At 39.2% G+C, this 24101-nt stretch overlaps 1 protein-coding gene across 2 annotated transcripts in view; it reads left to right on the top strand.

Annotated features, from left to right (window-relative positions):
- RHPN2 (rhophilin Rho GTPase binding protein 2) overlaps positions 1-23840 on the top strand; it is a 42585-nt gene extending 18745 nt beyond the window's left edge. Inside the window, exons 3-15 of one of the 2 annotated variants that reach the window (XM_006274299.4) lie at positions 268-396; positions 5685-5760; positions 8209-8286; positions 9069-9193; positions 9963-10129; positions 12798-12985; positions 14848-15004; positions 15419-15538; positions 16433-16627; positions 17870-17946; positions 18709-18855; positions 19673-19828; positions 22063-23840. In XM_006274299.4, coding sequence (XP_006274361.1) covers positions 268-396; positions 5685-5760; positions 8209-8286; positions 9069-9193; positions 9963-10129; positions 12798-12985; positions 14848-15004; positions 15419-15538; positions 16433-16627; positions 17870-17946; positions 18709-18855; positions 19673-19828; positions 22063-22317 — 1870 coding nt within the window. In that variant the 3' untranslated portion in view covers positions 22318-23840. The remainder of the gene's footprint in view (positions 1-267; positions 397-5684; positions 5761-8208; positions 8287-9068; positions 9194-9962; positions 10130-12797; positions 12986-14847; positions 15005-15418; positions 15539-16432; positions 16628-17869; positions 17947-18708; positions 18856-19672; positions 19829-22062) is intronic. The other variant, XM_014595568.3, reaches the window with a different exon arrangement.
- The last annotated feature ends 261 nt before the right edge of the window (positions 23841-24101 follow it).

Below are 24101 nucleotides of genomic sequence, written 5' to 3'. Positions count from 1 at the left end.
TAAATTTAAATCTTAAAAATCAGTCTATAAACATCAAGTATGTAGCAAACCTGCCATGTGTCTGCATGTTTCTATCTAAAAACTATTCCAGGTTCTGTCTTGGCAACAAACCAAACAAATTCTGAAATATGAGTTCTCACATCATCTCTTAAGAAAAAAAAATCTTAGAAATGCTGGGAATGTCAGTTAGGGGGCTCAACAGAAGTGATGTACAATACAGAGCCTGTTCTCAAGGAAGTCACAGAAATGAATTCTTTCTCTTTGCAGAGTAACCACCAACAACAAAGTTCGGGAGCAGGTACTTCTTGAACTGAGTTTTGTAAACTCAGACCTGCAGATATTAAAGGAGGAATTAGAAGGACTTAATATCTCAGTCGAAGTGTATCAGAATGCTGAGTAAGTGAAAAATCGACATTATTCCTGTATCAACCATCCTCTATTTACTCTCTGGGAATAAAACTGGTGCTGGATGAATGTGAATGCTGGACAATAATTACATGAAAGAACAGTGAATAAAGGGCAGACAGAAAGAGACATGTTTTCTGAGCACTGTTGACTAAGGGTTAGTCTGTGTATTTGCGTTTATCTTGGGAAAGGTATTCAAAATAATTAATTCTTAGCCCTTATCCTTCAAGATCCTGAGTTCTGCCTTGAAACTGGCCTTTATAAGAAGTGAGAGTACTTGGTCCTCTAGGGAGGTGATCAGCACCTGGCAGGATTGCCAGTGCCAGAATGGCTAACCTATTGAATGTGTTATGCAATGAATAGCATGTTGCACAAACCTAACAATGTGACATTTTCTCTATGGAAATGCAGTACATATAACAGTCTCCCTTTCAGCTGGAGATGAGAGCATCAGTACTGTTTTGAGCCTGAAAGCAGTATTTTAAGGGATCAATAACCAACAGAGATAACTACCAAAATGGAATTTCCTCAAATTTTGTGATTTGTCACTCAAAGCAGGATGAAAAGCTGAAATATCAAAAACTTTCATGGAATGCAAAAAAATATATAGATTGTGAATCATCAAAAAATTTGACATGTTTAGTCTAAAAGAAACATTTCTGAAATTAAACATTTAGTTTGGGGTCAATGTTAATTTTTACATCCTCCTGAGGTCTCAAGGTAACTCATAGGAATTATAGTTGCCCAGCTGTCATGCCCTCATTCTTAGAGTTACCATATTTCCAGTTTCAAAAAAGGAGGAGACCTGTTGGGGGAGGCTGTAATATGATTGTGGGGAAGGCAGTGATATGCCCCCTATCCCCTGGCCTCTCTGAAGGGGCAGGCACTTCTCCCACCTTCCTGCCCTGCCGCAGCCCCAGCACCCAGAGAGATTCCCCCAGCGCTGGCAGGCACCTGCCCCTCATGCACACCCATCCCTGACACCACCCAGCAGCCCTCAAGCCCTGGCCCTCCAACTTCTGCCCCCCACAGACATAGCTGCCTGGACTGCTGGGATGCAGGAGCAGATGCACGTGATACCCTTACCCCCAATCACCCTCCCCTGCTCTCCCAACCCCAAGCAGCTCCTTGCTGGGGCATGCTGGAAAGGGCCGGGAAAAACCTCGATGCTGAGCAGAGGCAGAGCAAAATCCCGGACATCTGTTGATATTTTAAAAACCTGCCTGGACAGAGATGGGAGGACTCAGAAAGAGGACATATCCAGGACAATCTGGATGTGTGGTAACCCTGCTCGTTCTTCCTTGTGGGCCTTACTGCCAGCCAGATATGCCTACATGACATTGTGAGGTCTCCTTGTAGATGGACTGCTATCTTGGTTTGTTGTGGGAGTCCCATGAATCACTGCAGTGAGTTAGTCACGGAAGCAGTGTCACAGAGGAGAATGCTAACAAGAGGAACCCAGAATTATAGCTACCATGAGGCAGAGTGATTATTAACCTAAACCAAAATGAAACTGGTCACTTTTCCCAAAGTGAAATTCCACGAAAAATTGCTCTAATTCTCCATGGCAATTTTTAACAAAACTCCATGTTCTGCTTAGAAAATGTTTTGTTCATAATGTGAAAATCCTTTATATAATTTGACAAGTCAGATTATACCACAGATGTAGCTGGAAAAAGGGAAGTACAGCAGTATTGAGAGAGGTGGGAGAGAAGGTTTGTGACAGATCCCAGAAATTTAAAGGGCATTTTTACATGTGCCTTGGGATACGGTGCCAGGCACTTTGATTAGGAAGCCGCACTAATTAAAAGCACTCGTGCATCACATGTATCAGTGTCCCTGTGCTGAAAAAATGGTGGTGGGATGCTTTGAACTAAAGATCAGCAAATGTGTTTTATGTCAGAGCACCACAACACCATTTTTTCAGTGTAGGGACGCTTATACCTGTGATGTGGAAGGTTGCTGGAGCTTGTCAGTCCATGCTCCTCCAGACTCGATTAATCAGAGCAGATTAATTGAGTCTGCTCTGATGTGCTGGATTTCCATGTCTGTAGGAGCCCAATGAGTCCTTTGGTGGATCATTTAAAATCATTTTACTGTTTCAGGGAAGGGTTGCTGATCCTGGTCTTCACAGAGGCAGCATTGCTTAAAAGTAGTGCACTGTTATTTTTCCCACTCCTACCTCTTTTAAACAGCATTTAAAAAAAAAAAAGGAAACTGTTCATAAAGAGTCCCAAACTGCAGGCCACATTTTATGTACAGGTTAACTAAGGCTGAATAAAGGTGGCATTTGTAACTCCTGTCTCTCTCCTTAATTATAGGCCTTACTTTTCTCATAGGGAAGTGGGGAAATCCCAGGAAATGCTAAGAAGGGGGGAGCCATGTAGATGAAAAGGGTGGGAACAGGTATATTTTCACTTTAATGAGAACCTCTTTCTCTTCCCTCTTTGACCATTACAGGGGACCATATCTCTGGGCAGCCAGCATATAATCAGGGAAAGGAAAAAGGAAGTTGGGAAAACAGACAGTATAAAGTATTCCCCTTTCAGAGCAGCAAACGTTTAACCTTCTACTTGCCTACCATTAAATGGGTTACCCCCAACCTGGCAGCCTCTAGGGTCTTAACAGACTAAAACAAAAAGTTTGGGACATGAAGCTGTCATACTTCCAGCCAAAGACATAACTGAGAGTCACACTCTTTTTGCTAGAATGAATCGACTGGGATGGTACAGAAACAGAGGTTATGCTTAAGGCCTGAAAACTGGAGAGCCAGTCCTCATTATTCCTGTGGCTGTCAAAGCTATTTTGGAAATGCACTAGGAGAATCACCACTCTTCTCTGTAAATCCAGTGATTTTTTTTCATTGTCATGAGGTCATGTTGCAGTCTTCTACCTAGTAGTAAGCTTTACCAGTTAAGAGACTATCCTGTCTCCTGTTTTAAGCATGATGGCTTAGAGAGCAATTGGGCAACAGTCCTTCATTATACAGAGACCTCTTGCTTATCAGAGATACTGTTTAGTGATACCTTGGTGAGACCATCTTTGAAGAAAGAATATAATTTAGGGTTCTTTATTACAAAACATGGGTTGCATGTCAGGAAGACCTAAACAGATGAAACACTCCTTTTTCCCCAAAAGCAAAAAATGAGAGTAGAATCTGTCCCAGAAAATTTTTGATGAAGCAACAGGAACTTTGTAAATGCAACCCCTACTTTTGTTTTTTGTCTGTCTTGGTTCTGGTTGACTGCTGAATATTGTGCACTTGCCAACAAGTTGACAAGTGTACTTGTCCCTAAGCACGTTTATGTGAATGCTCGTAAGATTGTAAGAATACTATTAGTATGTCCCTGGTCTGATACTGGCCGCGTGGTCGAAGGAGATTTTAATTTTCCCATAATGAATCCATATAAGCAATGGATTTCTCTATTCTTAATCTAGGGATTTGACACTTTAGTGACTAAAAACCAAAACTATATTCTTTGAAGAATTGTCTTAGAGAAACAGTGGCGTGCTGAAAATTGTACACAGCCTCATTAGTTTAATTAACATGGATTATGAAAGACATGAATTAAATCAATAGGTCTTTTCTTAGCAGCTTGGTTTCTATCAGTTTGTTTTTCCAAATGAACTATTGTATTAGCACTGCAACACCAACTAGCTGTTCCTTCCAATTTCTGGTGAGGTGTAGGCAGTTTTCATTATCTACTAAAGTTTATAAAAGTATTTGTGCCCCGCTATCATGGGGCAAAGCTGTCAACTCCACGAGGAGGCCTCTCTACATGCTGGCCTAAATAAGCACTGATTTTTGCTGCCCAAGTTCTTCATTACTCCCCAGCTGTCCCTGCCTATTTTAGAATCATGCCAGTCAATTCCAGGGCTTTCCTCTAAGGAACAAGGCTTATGAGTAGATGGCATTGCTGCTTCCTGCACAGACCGCATCACCAGAGACAGGCAGCTTAGGTTCTCCTAGCTTTGCTGACTGGGAGACCATAAATGAATCATACCCTTAGTGTTTGTAGTTAAAATTAGGTCAGTTTAAACAATGATTACAAAGCGAGTCGTACATTTGCAGGAAAAAGAAAAGATTGAATAAACTGTTGATTAGTTGTGCCTCAGACACAAAAAGGAGGCACTTTTCCATTCAGACTACTATCTATCTACTCAACACACTATACAACTGGTGCCTTTTCTCCATGAAATAGGATTTTTTTTTATTTAGAGAAAGACATATATAAACAGATTTCACATTTGGGGCTAAATGCTTGCTGCTGTCTCTCTTCATATGAGATGTCCTACAAGCAGACTCCTAGTACTCGCATCATATTAGCCAGATTTATCCCTAGATCCAGATGGTTGTTTTTTCTCAAGGATCAGTTTTTTCTAGTGTTGCTATTCCCTGCCTTATCACCTTCCGCAGTAATGTTTTGTGGGCTGCATTCTTCCCTGACCCTAACTTTCTCTAGGAGTTAGAGTATTGCACATTATTTCTTAAAACATATCCTCTGACTCCACTTGTGTTAGATCAGGTCAGACCTTCCATTCACCTGCACTAGAGACTAATTTCCATCAGTGGCTGATGCATGCAAATGAGGATGCTTAAGCATAAAAAAATTAGCATAGGCCTTACCTGGGCATGTCTCCCTGCAATGGCAGAGCTGCTTCTGGCTCATGTGGCTTACAAAAACAAAGGAAAGTTGAATCTACCCTTTCTCTTCTCCTTGGTCATTTGGGGTAGAATAACTCAGCATGGCAGGGTTCCAGAGCAGACTTTATTTTGTTGAGGTCCATGCTGACCTTTCCACTTGCAAAAGAGTCTTGATACAACTGGGCTCTGGCTCTCCTCCAGTGACCATGTTGGCTGGGTACAGCTTGGGCGGGGAGAGAGAGTCTTCCTTTTCATTGCAGATAAACTTCAGTTGCTGCCTACCCAGATAGGGGTCAACAGCTCCCCCTACTCACAAACACATTAGTGGTGTCCTAATTTATCAGGAGACACGCCATGATATATTTCTTCTCCTTCATATGCTTCTTTCATTCTTGAAATAGGAGCATGCATTTTGGCTGTTTATGTTGCTTTTTAAAAAAATAAGGAAAATACATGGTGTGAGGCTGAACAATTATACTTAATACTGCCTAGTGCAAAGGAAAAGGTGCATATTACATGGATATTTATGAGGAAGCCCAGCCAGTGGCTATGTAGAGAAAGAGGGGTACCACTGCCAAATGAGCAACAGACAACGAGGGATTAATTTTCTGTTTTGTCTTTTCTCTTGCCACAGAGAAGCTTTCAGCATTCCCTTGATACCGCTTGGTTTGAAAGAGACCAAAGAAGTGGACTTCACTATCCCCCTTAAGGTAAATTACAAAGAGAGAATATTTAGAATCAGTTATTTAACATGTAGGAAAATTGTAGAGCAGTTATGTTGGAAGAGGTGTAGTGCTAGGTACACATTCTAAACACATTTTTCTGTTTTATTTGCACTAACCTGATTTTAATGTGATCAATTAAGAACTTAATACATTAAGACATACCCAGCATTTGATATTAAATCTTCTTAAGGGAAACAGTCCCAGTGACTTCAGTAGCATGACTCCAGATGTGCACCTTTCTGAACAGAATTTTATCTGTTATTTTATGTCTAGGCTACTAGTGATGATGACTTATTCTTTTTTACAGTATCCAAAAGGGCACTGGGCACTCCATAGTTCAAACCAAACCAGGTCCTTCTCCAGAAGATTTTACCATCTGGATGAGGATCAGTTAAATAATCTGGTTGCACACACTTTTGTGCTTTTTTTTTTAGGGCAGTTGGGGGATGGTTTGGCATCCAGACAGAAAACCCAAATGTATCAGTACTCATATATGCCTAGATTGTCTCTTGTGAGGGGCATAACCAGCCTATGCTGGGCAGGGGAAGCAGAATGAGATGCAGAGGCAGCTGTGATAACTCTGCACTCCTGGGACGGGGGCAGCCCCATCTAACCAGGTAGGGCAGTTTTAAGCATGTTTTGCACCACGACTTTCTAGGTCCAGGGACCTGATATGCAGAGTGGATCTTGTTTTCTCCCCATTATGTAGGTACTTTCCCTAAACTAGTAAAATAACATTATACCTGAGAGCAAGGATTTCACTCAGACAAAAAAATGCCATCTTTAATATGGATTTAAAGGTGTTCTCACACTTTCATGTTTTTGATTGCACAAAAGAATTTTCAGCAAAGATTATAAAGGTCTTCCCTTTGGCACAGGAGAGTGCGCCTTTTATAGATATTTATTTTGGTGGGGTTGGCTGTGGTTAGTGTATCTGTGTTTGAATTACATGATGAAATCCTTGGAAGGAAGGCTGTTTTTGTTTCATTTCCCTGCCTCTGGCAATCAGCAGCCCTGCTCCACGGAGCAAGTAAACAACAGCAGCTTTACTAAGCCAAGAGCAACTCAGTTTCAGAGCTTCCCAGAGTAACTTAATCTGCATTCTTCCAAGCAAAACGCTCACTGGCTTCAATGGGAGTTTTGTCTCAGACAGGAGCATAGATTGGGACTCAAGGAGAATTTGGGTTTTCACTGAAAGCTGTGGTGTAAGCTCCAAATGCTCCTTGTTGGGAAATGATTGTTTGAATCAGAAAAAAAAAATCTTCCCTTTTCTTTTGATCATTTTTTAACTTTACAGTTCAAATTCAGAGAATGATATGAAAAGTGACTTCAGTTAAGGACCCTTAGACTAAATTAGACTTCTATAAATACATTCTGTACACAGGCCGGATCCTGTCCACAGAGCCATGTTGCCTGGCTCGCAGGGCTCCACATGGGTCTGGGAACTTGGCAGTAGGGGAGCAATGGCAATTAACACTGCCAGCACTCTGATGGCAAATCTCCAAATCCTGTGCAGCTGGATTGGGCCCAGGCCCAGGCCCCATGCAGCTAACTTGGGCCCTGTGTGGGGCTGCAAAGTGCACTTGATCAGGCTCACAGATCAGACCTGGTCCAAGGACTGACCTGGCACCACTTACCGAGCCCGTGAGGTGAAAAGGTTGGGCACCTTGGTGTAAACTGTTTAACTTGCATGTTGGGGATCCATGGAGTCACAATAGTGGAAATCTAGTAGAAATAAAGAGATCACACATCCTTCTGTTAACATGCTGCATTAAGACTACTGAGGCTACTCTGTGGATGTGTAAGGGAGTCTGTCTACACTGTAGAACATAGGCCTGTGTAGAGATACCCGAGCTGGGTATCTTATGATCACTTGACTCCTTTGCTGTTTGTAGTTTAAGTGTTTAGATGTCGCTTACAAAAGAGCAGGTTGTAAAACAAGTGGAGAAGATGTAATTACTGTTCCTTTACCCAGACTGGCATCCCTTGTATCTGATACCAGATCAAGGACGCCCGTCTACCTGCTCCAGAGAGCTGCTCTAATTAAAATGCCTGCCGCATCTCATGTATTCCGTGTCCCTGCATTTCAAAATAGCAGCTGGGGCGCTTTTTATTAAAGCTCACTTGATGATCTTTAGTTAAAGCACTCCTGCCACCATTTTGAAATGTGGGGACACCGAGTATGAGATGCTGCAGCATTCTGCTTAGAACGGTCTAATCCGAGCATGTCAGAGCACAACCAGCTTCAAACTGGCTTCTCTTAACTTTTTATACCATCACATAAGTATAAAACACTTGACTTTTGTTTCCTAAAAAACACATTCCCCTTGTTGTGAAGGGGAAATAGTTTTTAAATATTCAGGACACCATTCATAATTGCAGAGAAACCTATTGCTTTGGTTTAAATGTTTAAGGCTATTCCCATATTTTTAGGATTTCATCCTGGAACATTACAGTGAAGACAGCTCAGAATACGAAGACGAAATTGCAGATCTTATGGATTTGAGACAAGTGGGTTTGAGTATTGCATGTTAATCTCTTTAGACAGTTCTAATCTTGCAGGTTTTAATTAAACAGTAGCATCAGATTATGTTTCTGTTATCCACCCTGGCAGGTAACTGTGCTGGTCAAAGGTTAGCTTATTCTTATTTACTTTTCCTCCACACATAAGAAGGCAATAATAGGGCACATCAGATGACTGCCTTCACACCCTAACAACTTTACAATCTTAATTGATTTTAAAAAAGGCTACAGAAAGGCATGAAAGAGTCATTACAACGTGACTGAACCCACCAATTAGACCCAACCTGCAAATTCAAAACTTTATCTGTAAAATATTTAAATTGTAATGGGGGAGGGGAAGAGAGAGTAAAGAATTTTGAAGTGAGGTGTGAAAGCAGTAACAAAATTAGAGAGCTGCAGCAGAAAACTAAATATTTCTAATTATTAGCCATTTGTTAGATTTTCTTCAGTAGTTCAGAAAATACCTAGTGTCCAACATAGGAAACCAAGTCTTTTTCAAAGTGTGATAGAATTGTCTATCATATACTACTAGCCTGTGCTTTTGGGCCAGATGCTGCTTTCTGTGTACTGCACAACTTAGCTGTTCAGAGCTGTGTCCATACATCAGGGCTGAGCTTTTGTCCTGAATTTCTAATTCCCATATTCTGGACATTTTCATATTATGCAAAAGTCCAGCTGCTTTCAGCTAGAGCAGAACTCTGCCCTCACCGTAAACATTTATTCTGAAACGAAACAGAATTCATTTTGTGACACTGCCTTTGTTCTTCAAGGCCTGCCGTACTCCCAGCAGAGATGAAGCTGGCATTGAGATGTTGATTAGCTATTTCAATCAACTTGGCTTTATAGAAAACAGGTTTTTTCCACCTACCAGATACATGGGGATCTTATTTACATGGTAAGTTGTACTTTCAATTTTTCAACCCCCGCAAGTAGAATATTGTTAAACTAATTCTATCTAATTTGAAACCATTTTTTGTACAGTGCATGTAATGTTCATATTGATATGCATTTAGTACATGCAGTAAAGGTGAAGGAAATAAGGCCCATTTTATACCGAGAGTAAGGTCAGTAATAAAGATGGTAACATTGGCTATCTGCTTGCACAAGGGACTGAGGGTAAATTAAATCTTCTGCACGTGCTACTTGGACTTTGGGTCCTGGCTGATAGTGCACGCAGCAGTGGGCTTCATCTTCTGTAGTTACTAGGTAGGGCTGCTTTATCTTCTGTAGTCACTAGGTAGGGCAGCTGAGCCAGGAGACTACTGTAAATTGTTGGGGGTGCTTCTGGGGTGGTGTATTTCCCTACCATATAGGAGCAGAATTTGACTCACTGGATTTAAATCTTTTACTTGTGATGAGGAACTGAGGTGTACCCACCCTTCAGTCAAGGAAAAGCTGTTGAAGTTCTAGTCAAGCATTGCAAAAAGGGCCAAAGTACGTTTTAAGAAAGTTCCAGTAAATCCACAAGCTAGCTAGCTCATAGCACTCAAAAATGCACTTGCAGTACATACAAGTGAATATCCTGGCCTTTAGCTTTAAATGAAGCATGATAAGCATACAGAGCTTGCAGCTCTCAGAAAGCAGAATGAAAACATTGTCTTTCTGTGTTTTGTGGTCCGTCTGGCACATTTAATCTCATTTCATTTTTTTCTCCCCCACCAAAGGTACGATTCTTTCACTGGAGTCCCAGTCTGTCAGCAAAACCTGTTGCTAGAAAAAGCCAGCATTTTATTTAACATTGGAGCCCTCTACACGCAGATCGGTACAAGGTGTAATCGACAGACCCAGTCTGGACTTGAAAATGCTGTTGATGCTTTTCAGAGAGCTGCAGGTACAAAAAAGAAAAAAAACCCTCCAAACAAACAGCGGTAGCTTGCTGGCATAATGCAATACCAAGGAGAAGATTTCTGTGGAAGTTTTGGGCTTAATTTTTATGGTGTCAAGTTTTGTCCTCTGACAGACAACTATAGTTCTTGTTCATTCTTAGTTTTAGTTTCACAGTGTCTTAGACAAAAAAAAAGCAGCAGGAGTGAAACCTGAAGGTCCTAATGAAGATCTGGAACTAATCTTTAATTAAACATTCCTTGCAACATTAAACTAATGTTTCAAAACCTGGAGCTGCAACCTGAACCAGGTTGATAAAGACAAAATGAATACTGTGGTTAATAATTAGTGAGCTGTAATTTGAAGATGTAGGTAATAGCTGTACATTAACCTTTTAATTGTCCACTCTGTTTCACCAGTGCAACAACTGGAGTCAGTGTAGTTTTGCTGGTGGAACATCTGAGCAATGGTCCTGACATTTTAAATTTTCAATTTACCTTTAAAAAAAGAAAAAAAAATGTAATATCTCACAGGATGTTTATGAGCCATATAAAAATCAATGAGATATATGCCATTCTCTCTAAATGAGCAGAATCAATGGCCATAATTATATATTCATAATATTTTTATTCTGCTACATCAGTAATAGAAATAAAGGAGAAATGCATCTTCTCAGGTAACATTCAGAGAGAGCTTTAATTTTCATTTGAGTGGGTTTTATAGTGGACCCCTTTATTTCTTGCCTGTAAGATCCTTGCATGAAAGTTATTATGTAAATATAAAGGTATCACATTACTAAAAATATTTCTAGATGTTTAGAGGCTGCCAGCTTTAATATCTATGTTATCAAAATGTGTTGCAAGATGATAATTATAATGCTGGACTTTTCAAAAGCCATCATAGCTGGCAACTACAAATACAAAGTGTATTACTGTAATACTGCCAGTTCTTGTATTCAAAGAACTGCACACAGATTTTGAGAATACGCTTCATGCATTTTTAAATAGATTTTTGTCTTGCTACTCATCTGCCTAAAAAGAGGTTTCAGCATTTATCATATGAGGTAGCAGAGAGAAATTTCCCTTTAAATAAATCACTAATTAGAGCATTAGTCATGTAAGTGTATTTGTAGAACTGTGTTAGTTTACAAACTGGAGTATGTCATCTGCAGCCAAAGTAGCATATCTTTTTGCAGACTAGTCATTGTACTTGTGCATGGCTCCATAGCACTTTGGTAACACAGCATACAGTGTTCCAATACAGTACATGCATCTGTAGTAGCCATTCTGTGCAGCTAGATACAAGTAGTAGCACTGATTCAATCCATAGCAAAGCCCTCTCTCTATGCTGTAAAAAAGTCATAAGACAAAGGAGAACCAACTCGTATATCAGAAAGCGAGGGTGGTTTTCTGGACTTTCTGAGCAAATTCAATTTCTAAAGGAATCTGAGAAAGGGGCTTAGCTCAGATGGGCTTGACAGATATTTCAGAGCTCAAGAGCTCTTTAAAAGAGCAGAGTATGGCACCGATTACACTTTGTATAACTGCAGCTTCTACCTCTGAAATGTACGATCATAGAACTAGCACTAATAATAGGAGCATAGCAGGCTGAACAGGTAACAAAGAATAAAAAACACTTGTGATAAATGGGGAATTTCTAGGGCACCCAGTTCTGCCTTGATAGTTGTGCAGTAATACTGGGCAATTAGCATGCGAGTGGAACTTGATAAACCAGTTGGATGAGATGCATGTTGAAGGTTACATTTTAATCCCTGAAAGTGTTACTAACTGTTTACACTACAGTTAATGTTTGTTTTAGGTTTCTAAATGATCAGAATTGTTTTTAGTTGAACTGGGTTTGAAGTAGAATCTAATTTTACCCTACTGAACATACTATCTATCCCTGTTTACTTTTGGGCCAGAGCAGCTCTAGAATCCAAGCACACAATGACCCGGTATCCTTTGCGGTACTTGGTGTCAGTTCTTTCCTATGGGTCCTTACCCTTGCTTCCTTTTCAGAGTCCTTCAGATTTCTTCTCTTAAGTAAAACCTCATTCTGCTTGGTCTCCAAGGAACTGTGATGCTCCTAGTTGAGCAGCACTCCTCAGAACAGGCAGACAAGTCGTAAGCAAGTCAACTTTTGCAGCTCTGGTGAATGATAACATAGGGAATTGTGGCACATCCTGGTAATGCAGGACACTAAATAGTAGATCAATTTAATTGACTATTTACCAAGACTCATTTGGGATGACTTAATTTGCCTTGAACAGTCCCTAGAAAGTACAGTTTCAAATTTTGCAGTTATCGTAGCAGGGGTGTAGGTTGTAGCCATGTTGGTCTAAGGACATAGGCAGACAAGATTCCTTGGGTGAACCTGATATCTTTTATTAGACCAACCCAAATGGTTGGAGAATAGTTATTAAGCAAGCTTTCGGGTTCAAAAACCCTTTGTCAGGCTTCGTTCAAAAACTAAGGGTTTTTGAACCCGAAAGCTTGCTTAATAACTATTCTCCAACCATTTGGGTTGGTCTAATAGAAGAGATCAGATTCACCCAAGGAACCTTGTCTGCAGTTATCTTATGTGTCAGTCATAATTGTTCACTGTTTAATTTAGCAGTGAAGTTAGCTGTTCACCTGTTTTCTTCTTGTAATTAGTAAAACATGTTAATATTTCAGGAATCTTGAACTACCTAAAGGAAACATTCACTCATACACCAAGTTACGACATGAGCCCAGCTATGTTGAGTGTACTAGCCAAAATGATGCTTGCTCAAGCTCAAGAATGTGTCTTTGAACAGATCAGTCTCCCTGGAATACGCAATGAGTTTTTCACACTAGTAAAGATGGCCCAAGAGGTTGCAAAGGTAAGCCATGGGACTGTTAAATCTACAAAAAGTGCTCTCTTTTTCCTTCCCAACCCATCTTCAAAATCACTACTTCAGATCTGTATCGATATTGGCAATGTATTAAAATGTTAAAGAGGATTTTTAGCATTCATTAAAATTCTAAAAAAAACCTAATTTGCAAGCTGAAAATGTGAAGGATTTGTGGCAGGTGGCTGGCACAGTATTAGAAAAATTAGCTTACAGGGCTATAGGTTCTGACATATGGAAATACTTGTATAAGTTTAACATTATCCCTGTAACAGATCAGTTTATTAACACCACATCCCAACTGGAAACCTATCAAAACAGTAACTAGACACTGACTTCATTTTTTGAATGTGTATGTGGTTCACTTTAGCAGGCTGAAGTATGTAACTGTGCAGTTCTCCCAGAAATTAATTGACAAACTGACAAAATGTCTAGTTATGACCACAGGGAGGGATTTTGTAAGCTAGACTGGATTTAGTACAGCAAGAAATCTACTGTGACTGTTTAAGAACAAGAACCAAGTGGGTACATCTACATATTCATTAGTTACTGTGCATTAAGTATAGCACTTGTATAATCAAGTACTAAATCAATGTGCAGTAACTGGCATTACTGTGCAGTAGTGCCAGCATGCACCTTTTTAGTGATGCTACTGCACAGTAGCCTAATAATACTGCTCAGTAGCATATTAGCACCACTTATGCTGACATGCTACTGCGCAGTATTATTAGGCTACTGTGCAGTTAGCATCTTGTGTAGACATGCCCAGTGTGTCCTAAATTAGTCTGAGTGGAGATTAAGATTTGAAGGGTCATTCTACTAAGAGGTCTTTTCACCAGGTTCCACCAGAAGGAGGTGATAGTTTCTTATGTAGTACCACTGCATCCCTTCCGCATCATCAGATTGCTAAATGCTGATCTTGCTTTAACTTTCCTGCAGCTGAAAGTGCAGCTGGGGTTGGCTAAAGAGCCAGAACACCACAGTGTTGTTTCACTGACCCTAACCAGAATCCTATGTGTAGTGGGGGAATTGTGGTGGGCAAGAATTACTAGTGATTCGAGGTGTGGGGGCAGCAGAACTGTTACCTAGATTCAGCTAAAAATGAGAACAATGGCTCTTTCAGAGAAAGAAATGTGAAAGTTAATGGAGGTTGGCAACACCTGGGAATGGGTAGGCTGTACATACCTTCAGGTCTGCCTGAGTTAGTTCACATCAATTCTTAAGCCTATACAAAGAAAATTAACCAAGGCTTGGTATAGTGTCTGAGGAATGCAGCTGTAGTGCTTCTAGCTGAGGAGGCAGCACATGCAGAGCTAGGTCAAGTATCTCTGCATGGTGCTGCTTTATATCTTCTAGATATACCTACAGTGCCTACTGTAGTCAAGGTTCATAAGTTACCCTGCCAGCCCTGAAGAGCCTTCATTGACGAAACTTATTTCACAGTACGAGATGACCTAAAGCCAGCTTTGAATGCTGTTTTCCAGAATTCAGGCACAAATTTATCAGTAACCTATTTGGCTTGCTAATGCATCTGAAAGGATAATCTGTTTATAGGTTACAAAACATTGTATACTATTAGAGAATATTTATAGAACATACAGTAAAAGCACAAGTATCAGATAAGACCATACACAGCTGTACAGAATTATTCTATGTTCCAGGAGTCTGTTCAGTCAGTTTCAGATTTCATTTTCCCCTGATACATGGTTTCAGTCATCCTTTTAATTTTGGCCATCCAAATCATAGTGCTTTGTAATAACCTAAATTTTCTTTTCTCCTGTATCTCTCTTTCCAACTAACTAAAGGATGATGATATCTGGATTCTCATACTTAGATTATATGTTTTATTGCAGGTTGGAGAGGTTTACATGCTTGTTGACACTGCAATGAATCAGGCTCCTGTCAAGGAGAACATCCCCTATTCCTGGTCAAAACTGGCACAGATAAAATCAGACCATTACAAAGCTCTGGCACACTACTTTGTTGCTACCATCCTCAGTGACCACAAGTGTAAGAATACCTTGTTTTTCTGTATATACAATGTAAGCCACTAATATTAAGAAATGGTTGTCTTGGGAGCAGGACTAAACATTGACAACTCCGTAGGTCTCTTACAGTCTCTCTCTAAAATCCCTTGTGGCCTTTATCTATTCATCCATTTTCCCCCTGGAATAGAGGTGTAATGATTAGCTAAGGTTTCCAAAAAGATTTGAGAAATGTTATGTGCACTAAATTATTCACAGTCAGGCTGCAGACTAGTTTTTAATGTAAAAGTTAATATAAGAAGCTTGACTCTCCCCTCAACCCCCTGCTCCACAGTTTAGATGGATGTTTCCAGAGGATTAATACTTCCGCCCCTAAACAATCAACCTGAGTGGAGTGAGATGCAAGCGAAAGACTAACATGGCTAATTTTATATTTTAGTGCGTTCCACTGATGATGAAGACCAGCAGGAAAAAATCTGGTCCCAACTGTATGACCACATGCCTGAAGGGCTGACAATTCTAACCATTTTAAAGGACAAAGTTCAACGAAAACAACTAGGTAATTTCAACCTCTATTCAAAGTATAACACAGCAGAAAAGTACTATACAGAAACATTTTAATATTGAGATAAAAATATATTATTCACTATATAAAAAGGGTACTATGCAGAGATATAAATATGAACTAAACCTTGAAGCTCACATAGCCAACATCTGCAGCTATAAGCATGTATCAATTAAGACAAACTAAATTTTGGACAAATAGTCCAAAAATTAGGAAAAATAGTCTCCTATTCAAAATGACTAATGGGATTAATTGGGCTCTAAGTTTTATTGTCTAGCCTGATTAAAATTACTTGAAATGGGGAGCAGGATTTATCCTAAATTTTTTTTGTGACCATGACTTTGAGAATAATGATAAAGTTCTAATTTTTGCAAATATGTCTATATTAGCAACATATAAATCAAATCAGTTCTTAAACTTGGGCTGAGCCTACAGGAGACACCAGTGTCTGAAAGGGGCATGGAGAGGTGTTATCCCCGATTGATGCAACTGTGCCAGGAGAAGCTCCTTTTACAGATGCGGTCATATCAGCACTTTTACTGGTGTAGCTTGTTTTGGTTGGGATGTCAGGCAGATGGGACTTTACTATATCAGTACACAACACAGCTTTTCTTGTATAAAGGCATAAAAGTGCTTTACCAAGATAGTGTACTCCCAAGATAGTAAAACAATCCTGATGCAGAAATGGTCTTACTTTAAGTAATCCCTGGTCTTGCTGGTGATCTCACAGAGGGCTGCTCAGGTGAATAAGGAGCACAAGATTGGGCTTTCAATCTTTACTTCCTACAGGATAAAGTGTTTGAAGATTGTTAATATCATCTTAACTTTAACTGTACTTTTATGTAGCCTTTTGGTTCCAAGATTTCTAATAATTTTTGCTTCCTCCAGGGAAAGCACACTTACGCAAAGCCATTGTTTATCATGAAGAAGCACTGAGAGCTTGTGGTCTGTGCAGAAAGCTTCGAAATATTGACATTCTTCAAGAGATCCTAACAGTTGCTCACAAGCGCTCGCTACTCAAGTACGCTCAGCAGGAGCAGGAAGATGACTTCCTGAGTCTCATACAAGCTCCGGACATCCTTCGTAAGTATCTCCATCTAAAAATTAACATTTTTTAAAGTGACTAGGGATTTTTAGGCACATTTTTCACAAAGTGGTTGGCACCTTGAAAAGGGTCTGGAAGTAGATCTCAGACTTTGTGGTTAAAGAATGAGCTTCATGGAGAAGTGGGGTCTGGACAGTCTGGACACTGTTAATTTAAACAGCTTTTCTGCTAATCAGATTTAATGTTTAGGAAATAATAATTAGATACCTTTTAAAACATTTTATATATGGTTTTTCATTAAAATTAAAGGGATATTTTTGGAGGGAACTCTTGAATATGCTACCAAGGAACCTGAACCCATGGTAAAGGATGGAGGAGGAGACTGTATGAAATCAGAATAATACAGTAGGAGACTAATCAGGAGTAAAACTTGGGCATCATGCATGGAGTAGAAAGATTGGTATGGCCCCAAACATAGAGAAGCTAGAACTTTTTCCCAAATAAATCTCCACAGTGAAGATATCTGCAGTGTGTGGGTGATGTGTTGGCATCCTTAGTTTCTGGAAACACACTTAAATAGTCAGCACTTTCTGGATTCATACCAGTGAGACAAGCTTCTAAGTTCTACAGTATTTCAAAATAAAAATTACATATCAGCTATGTTTTTTGGGTTACTTCATATTACCCACATGCAAAGAACAACTTAAGATTTGACTACCTCAACAGAACTGAAGTACTTCAGATAAAGGCCTTTGTCTTGCACAATACATATATAAAGAGCCAGAAATTCATTTCGCAAGTGTTGCCTTAAACAATTTTAACAGGTAGGAGGTGGAGAGGCAAGTCCAGTAAACGGCAAAAAGATTATAGAGTCAATAGAAGGTTCACTGTGTGCACCAGCACAAAGGTATCAGTAAAAAAAAATGGTGCAGTCTAGATACTCTAGTATTTGCATATATTTCTAAGTTACAGACTGGACCTATGAGATCAAATTTTAGCAAGCCTTCTGAATTGTGTCTTCATATATTTAAACAGTTTTGTTTAGAAGGTCTCCTGAATACGCATCAGTCTTCAGTGAATGGCTTTCTACATATAGAGGACAATGCTTATGTTCAGAGAGTACATATTTGTTAAGTCTGGTAATGATATAAAAAAGATTGCTAGCTTGATATATGTAAGCTTGCACTATTTTGGCCCATCCTGTTAATAGAAGCATGGTCTCTGGCACTTGATCTAGCACTTAAGAGAAAACTAACATATGTTTTTACATTTTGTTCTAGCTAAAACAGAACATAAAGTGGACATGGTTAGTCCTCAGTTGTCCAAGGTGAAAGTCAAAGACTTCTTTCATAGACTGGTATGTGAAATTTAATGTACTATTTGTCACTTCACTAAGGAGTGTTCTACCAGAAAGAGAAATGTGTATCGCTTTCCTTGAAATAATGTGTGTGTTTCTATAATGCAAATATTTTGTTAACAAGCATTGAAAGGTTGTTCTTAGCTCATATTATCGTTTGGTCTGAAAGTCTGAGATTAAGTGGTCATTGAGCTAAATTTTTCCCCATGTCATTTTATTTGAGATGGGATTTGTCCCACTGTACATAGAGAACCAGAAGGCAATCATGCCCAACTTTGGGTATGGAGCTCTTCTTGTAATAGAATTGGGGTGTGCAGCATGAGGAAGGTAGTGATGTGCGCACTCCACATGACACAAAACAAACAGGAAGGAATAGGAGATTAAAACACCTGATGCTTTCTGGAACAGCCTGCCCTCCCTCTGAAGGGGAGGGTTGTGGAGTTTACTGAATCCTGCAGTAGTCACCTTGGACCTGGTCTAAATTACCCAATGCATGCACTCTTGCCTCACTCCAAGTCTTCCTGAGAGGTCCTGAACCCCGTGATAGGACTGTGGATTTCATGCAAGGTTTTGAGGTGAAGGGATACATTTCACTGACCTTCCTTCTAGTGAAGCAGGTGGGAGTTTAACATTCAAGTCCCACAGGCTTTATTAAGGATTGTAATTTAAAAGTGAGAGGCTATCATGGAAAGGAGACAAAGTTAGCCAACTTACTTGCAAGCAATAACGCAAGTCATTTGCCTGTTGCTTTGCTTCCTGCAGGGCCCGTTATCAGTGTTTTCAGCCAAGCAGAGATGGACAGCCCCTCGCACTATTTGTTTCCATTGTGAAGATGGGAAGTTGGGATTCACTCTTAGAGGGGGTGCACCTGTGCAGGTTCATAGTCTTGATCCAATCTGTTCTGCAGCAGTAAGTAGAATATTGCTGTAGTCATATTTTTTTCTTTAGGTTCTTCCCAAGTTTTTATGATTTTTTTCAGTCTAATTAAGATGTAGGCAATAGTAAGGCATTCAGATAATACAGTGTGCTGTTAACAATTTAGTTTTTAAAAAGCTAAATATAGCAAGTAGCTGGAGGGAAAAGTCTTTAAGAGGAGAGAACAGGGAGAAAACACAGTGGGTAGAAAGGAGGATTAGGAAGCAAAGGAGGTGCATGTTGGGGGGAATGGAAATAGGCAGTATTGGTGCCTTAAACCTATTCTTCCTTTTTTGTGCGAGGGGGGTGGAGGGAGAGAGAGATGTAAAGATTGTTCTGTGTAGGTTTGCCCCAGTCTACAAGTGGAACTATAGCAGAGTGGGAGATTGAATCATGAAGGTTAGATACAAATAACAAATTGAAGAGTAAAATGAAGAGGGTGAGGAAAGAAATACAAAGGTAAAACATTAAGTAGGAAAATGCTAGGGAGGTCAGAGCAAGAAATAGTTAAAAAAAAATATTAAAGGGTTTTAGAAAAAATGTAGAAAGAAAAATGGATGAATGGATTACAAAATAAAAGCTGAGAAGATTCAGTATTTATACTGGACTCACATTAATACATAGGAGCTTACAAAAAAGGGTCCATGTTGCAGTTGTCACTTTTTATTAAGGCTTTTGTGCCATGATATCAAGCTTTATACAGAACTGTAAAGGGAAATACCATTAGATATAAAACACCTGATATAAAAATGGGATTTATATTATTCACAGCTTCAGCTCATGCTACTATGATTTTTTTTTTTTTAAATAGTCTCTGGGTCTGAAAGAAGGAGACTATATTATTTCAGTTGAAGGAATGGATTGCAAATGGCTGGGAGTAAACGAGGTCTTGGAAAAGTTAAAAAGCAAAGGAGAGCAGGACACTGAGATTCAGGTTATAAGCTGCCAGGATACAACAGCTTCTATGGTAAGTAGAAAGGTGGCCCCTTTTCAAGTCTGAAATGTATTAAATAAAATGGGGGGAAAAAACCCAGTGTCTGCCACTTAGTGGAATCTTTCTTAAAAGAATAAGCCACGTCTTAGCATCAAACCCCAAAAACCAGATGTTGAAAGGACTGTACTATGGATATTTTCTGCCACTTTATTAGCATCTCACTAACTTCAAAATTGGAACTGGACTCCATGTAAAAGCTTTTTTCCCCGTTAGCTATTAAAATTAAGTCCATGTGCACGTTTACTGCACAGCCAGGCTATTGTGAAGTGGCTAACATACGTATGATCATGATGCGCACAGACTTTACCACACACTGTACCACCGCTTGTGAGAACTGCTAATTATTAGAAGCAAAAGTGCTCTGCCTGATGCAATTCTAGTAACTGGCAGACACGGTATGTGACATTTGTCCAATCAAGGGCTGAGTCCCTACTGTACTAGTTACTACTCACGCATTTTAACAAAAAATCCTTACCCTGAGATCTTTCAATCAAAGTAATCCATCTCTTACTACTAATCAGACTGCCTAACTACAAAAACTCAAAGACAACTGGTGATATAGTAGGTTAAGACACTTACATTTTAATGGTGTCAGTTTCTCAAATATGCAACAAAAAAGTGCAAGCATCAATGATGTTCCTTGTTCATATTTAGATATTGCTCTAATATCTAAAGATGGCTTGTTGGTACAGCTCTTGAGTTGGTGCAGGTCTGGAACCCACAGGGTGAATGACAGTCGCCCCTGCCCTCCTTTTTTTCCCTGACCAAAGACCCTGAATTCAACGGTGGGGAAGGAGGTAGAGGGCAAGCAGTAATGGTGTTCATGTAGCTTTGGAGCTGTGCCGTAGGGGCAAGCGTACATTTTAGCAGTTATTTGGGGAGCCTGTAGCATACAAGCTCAATTGCCTTAACTTTGACCTTACATGAAATGAAGGCCAAGCTGGAGAAGTTTTACTTAGGGCTACAGAATCATGTAGATTCAACAGCTGCATGGTAGCATCTTGTATGGACATCTTTGTGTTATCTTGCATTCTTATCCTTAGATTTCTGCTCAACCCCCTGGTTTCCAGCATCCTCAACTTTTGTATTAGCTGGTCAAGGGTTAATGGAATAGTTTAATACTGCCAACCAAAGATATATAAAGTCAAAGTTACTTAGTTGCTATAGAAGCTTTAGATTATAAAGTAATGATCACAAGATTTAAAAATGTTAAGCTCGAAATAACTCACGAGAAATAATATCTGTAGTGTAACGCGATAAAAGCACCAGTAGTTTAGCCAAATCTAATGCTACATACTTCCTAGGTTTTCTCAACAAACTTCAGACACAAGCTGGCACTCAGTATTGTTGTCTTAACAAATGGCAAAAGCACTTCTGTTGTGCTTTGGCTTTGTAAATTGTTTGCCAGTTTCCTTGGTTTAAGGCCCTTTCTTTTGGTCACACTGAGCACATCTATGAAAAATGCTAACTGCACAGTAGCATCATGTGGAAAAAACCGCGTTGAGATGCTACTGCGTGGTAGCGTCACTTAAAAGGCGTTCGCCAGTGCTACTGAGCACGAAATAAATGCCCAGTAATCATGGTGTAGTAGCATCTCATGAAGATGAGCCCACTTTGATGGAAATATTTTGCTGAAATAAAACCTTCACTTTCCCTTTCCAGCCCTTTGTGGGACAAAAGGCTGGAATCCAGTGTAATCAACTTGGGGTGGGGCAGTGGATAAGTTCTTTAGGGGGATGTCTGCATCTTTTGTTGCAGGAAAGTACATCTTTTCCTGTAACACTGGAGCAGGCATGGTTGTAAGTCTGTAACTATACAAACTGGATGCCTGTCCCCTCCATCCCTTCCCCAAAGCACAAATTCCCATAAATATCTTTATGCAAAACCCATTTATTTAAGCTTTGCAGATGAGTTCCAGGACTGCCACTGTGATTCTGAATGACAAAGGAAACTGATTGGCAGAAGGATTCACCTCATTACATATTCTTTTGAATGACTTGCATCCACATAAGCAAAAATGTGAAGAAAAATCAGCACTTTAGCTTGGCTTGCATTCAAGTAGACTGCAGCATTCTTCTTTGTTAATTACGCGGAGTCTTGGAAAACTATTTGCAAGCTTTGTAATCTTTTGTTATCTTCAACATGTCTGACCTCTCATGGATGACTGAGTTTTGTAATGCTTCTTCTCCTCCTTCCTTTTCCTACAGCATAATAAGAGTGCGACTTACTCTGTGGGAATGCAAAAAACATACTCCTTGATTTGTTTAGCCATGGAAGAGGATAAAATTGACCACAGCAAGAAGACCACAACTTCCAAAGTCCCTTTTCTAAGTTGGGGAACCAAAAATAGGCAGAAAGCTGCAAGCACTTTGTGCCTTCCCTCAGCAATAGCTGGAAGTTCTCAAACAAAGAAGCTCACTTCTCCCTTTACACTTCTGAACACTGAGAATTTGTTGTACTGATTCTTTCCAAATAAAATTGTTGTCTAAATGTGAAGCTTTCTGAACACAAAAGAAAGAAAAAAGAAAACCCATCTGTGCAGACCGGAAATGTGAAGTATATACATAAAATGTCCAGACATCAGTTTCTTTAACACCTGTGTTAATCCAGTAAATGTACTGTATATGCACAGGAACATAACTGAAGATCAGAGGTTGGCATGAATTGCAAAAGTATTTTCTTAAAATCCAAACCTACATATAGTGTTTAGACCGAAGGAGAAGTAGTGTGGGAGCTGTTGGGAAATCATTTGTAGAAAAATTTAAATTCACTTTACTTGAAACTTGATTCCTTCGGAATTTCAATATGGGATACATTGCAACTATTATTGTTTCTGTGCAAGCTGTAAGACATATTTATTTCAGTATCTATGTATGTAGTAGTACTGAAAAAAAATTAAGGATATTTTTAAAGTTTAGGAGTCATAGGAGTCACTAATGATCAATTTAGATTAAAAAATACTAAATTACCTAGAGAACAAACAACAGGATCAGTAAAAGGACAGTTACTGTGCACTTGCAATGAAATTTGCCTTCTAAAAACCTGAAAACAAGATCTCCCTATACATCCTATAGCACGACTCAGTTTTGCCCTGTTTGAGAGCTCTGAGAAATAGCACATTTCATCCTAGAAAAAGAAGCATCCTTGCAAAGGCCTTATGTTCATTAGAAATAGACCATGTTCCCAACTTGAAACTATTTAACCTACAAATTACAAGCTTTGTATTTTTGTTGAAATTAATGATAGTTGAGGAACAAATCTCAAAGCTGATTCTCAACATCTAAAGCTAAAAATCTGCATAATTCAAGAGATTATTTGCAAGGCACTTTAAAGCTAGAGTAGTTTGAAAATGGCTTTCCAATCAATCAAAAATAAAAGTTTACTGTGTAGGACCCCCTGTGAACTAAATGCTTTATAGACATACAAAAGCAGAAAGTAGCTAACAACTCAATAGTAAGCTAGGTGCAATTTGGGAAGGCAAAATATGTAATTGTGTGTTAATTTCTCTGTAAGTTTGTTATATTTTCTATCATTTAAAACTGAAAGTTGCTAACACCTGTAGTGTTAGACAAGGATGCTATCTACAGAGTAGATATATGCTGTTTGATACTCAAAACACTATAAATAATAGTGGGGAAATGTGTGCGTGCACATGTTGAAAAATAAACTGGATACAACTTTTTAAAATTAGCTCACTTATTTTTAGGTTTCTTTGTTTTAAAATAGTTGTAAATATTTTAAATTAACTTATTTAAGCTGCTGCCATTTACTAGTAGCATTTTCATTCTGCTATAGATAGGATGATACAGTATGACTTACTAGTTTGACTGTTGACTATGTTATGCACATACCGTAAATGTTCTTCACATATGTTTTGTAAAGACCACAACTGAGCTAGCAAACTATGTTATCAAGCAAGTTGTGCAACATTGGAACTTGGCCTGTAAAGTTAACTCCATTGCAAAATAAAGAACTGTTAAAAATTTTACAAGCTCTCTTTGGTCATTTTGTATAGTCCAGTTATCTTAAAATGAATACATTCTATTTATATTTTATGGAATGAATCATTCATGCATATCCTAAGATGTTTATTTTATCTAAATTAAACAAGATTGCCATCTTGGGCCACTACAGAAAAGCCAGAATTTCCAATGAACTTTGGTGGTAGGTTTTTATACTAGTGACTGCACCTTGGATAAAATGCAGAATACTGAAACTCTGACATTCCATGCAACAGACATCAATA

This window comes from Alligator mississippiensis, chromosome 10 (genome assembly GCF_030867095.1).
Source record: "Alligator mississippiensis isolate rAllMis1 chromosome 10, rAllMis1, whole genome shotgun sequence".
Classification (NCBI taxonomy): domain Eukaryota; kingdom Metazoa; phylum Chordata; order Crocodylia; family Alligatoridae; genus Alligator; species Alligator mississippiensis.
The sequence above is the reverse complement of the archived record's forward strand: the minus strand, read 5'-3'. Positions and strand labels throughout refer to the sequence as shown.